At 45.0% G+C, this 920-nt stretch overlaps 1 pseudogene across 1 annotated transcript in view; it reads left to right on the top strand.

Moving 5' to 3' along the window:
- TEOVI_000108600:pseudogene overlaps nucleotides 1-302 on the top strand; it is a 545-nt pseudogene extending 243 nt beyond the window's left edge. Inside the window, exon 2 of the mRNA in view lies at nucleotides 1-302. This exon is cut by the window's left edge and continues 28 nt beyond it. Coding sequence covers nucleotides 1-302 — 302 coding nt within the window.
- Nucleotides 303-920: the final 618 nt, after the last annotated feature.

The following is a 920-nucleotide window of genomic DNA, read 5'->3' as shown; positions in this document are numbered from 1 at the left end:
AAAGTGTATTGAAGCTGGAGAAGCAGTGGATGGGCGATTTGCTGAAAAATGTACCAGTGGCCCTGCCACAGGTTCAGCCCTCTACAGACACGCTGGTGACGGATGCCTCCCTGCAGGGATGGGGAGGAATGTTATTTAAATATATAGGGGAGATCTCAATAGCAGGAGGCGCCTGGGAAACGGCACCTCACATGACAGCACAAGGTAAAGCACGAGTGACTAAACTCACCCTGTTAGCGTTTCGGGGGAGTTTCGGTGGGTAATTGCACATATTCGTGGATAACACCACCTTCGTGTACATTACGTAGAAAGGCAACACAAATTCAACTGGTCTAGTGCGTGAGGAATCTAAAATTGACAGGATTTTACGACAAGAACTGATAAATGCCACATGGTGTTACGTACATTCCGGGGTAAATCCAGCCGATGGGGTTTCTAGAGAGCTATCTGTCAGGGGACAGGACTTGGCGAAGGGGCGGAACATGCGGAGGAGAGCGCGGAAGACGGGTTAAAGACGCTTTCATCTCTTCCACATCGTTAGAAAGCTATCGTTTCAATTCATAGTTTGTGTAGGATGAAAAGGAACGCTTACTGTTTCTTCAGCATGATAATTATTTCGTGTATCTTTCTTGTAGGTAGTAAAAAGGGAAGGTAAAGACTAAACTATTCCTTTCCATTTGCATTTACCTGTATTTTTGCATGCAGTTTTGTTGCTTTTGTTTTTGGAGACGTCTTTCGCAGCTGCTTCCGTTAGGGAGATTATCTTTGATAAGATTTTCGGTATTTGATGGCTACTTAGTGCGGCTGTTGTCGTGTTGTTCAATAAATTTAGTTCCATCATTAATGCTTCTTTTTCTTTGGTCTGCTTGCAGTTTTCTGCCGCTGCGGCAGGTGCTGTTCTTAGCTTCATTAGCCAGGGG

This window comes from Trypanosoma equiperdum, assembly GCF_001457755.1.
Source record: "Trypanosoma equiperdum strain OVI genome assembly, contig: ctg_291, whole genome shotgun sequence".
Lineage (NCBI taxonomy): Eukaryota > Euglenozoa > Kinetoplastea > Trypanosomatida > Trypanosomatidae > Trypanosoma > Trypanosoma equiperdum.
This window is presented reverse-complemented; position numbering and strand designations above follow the sequence as displayed.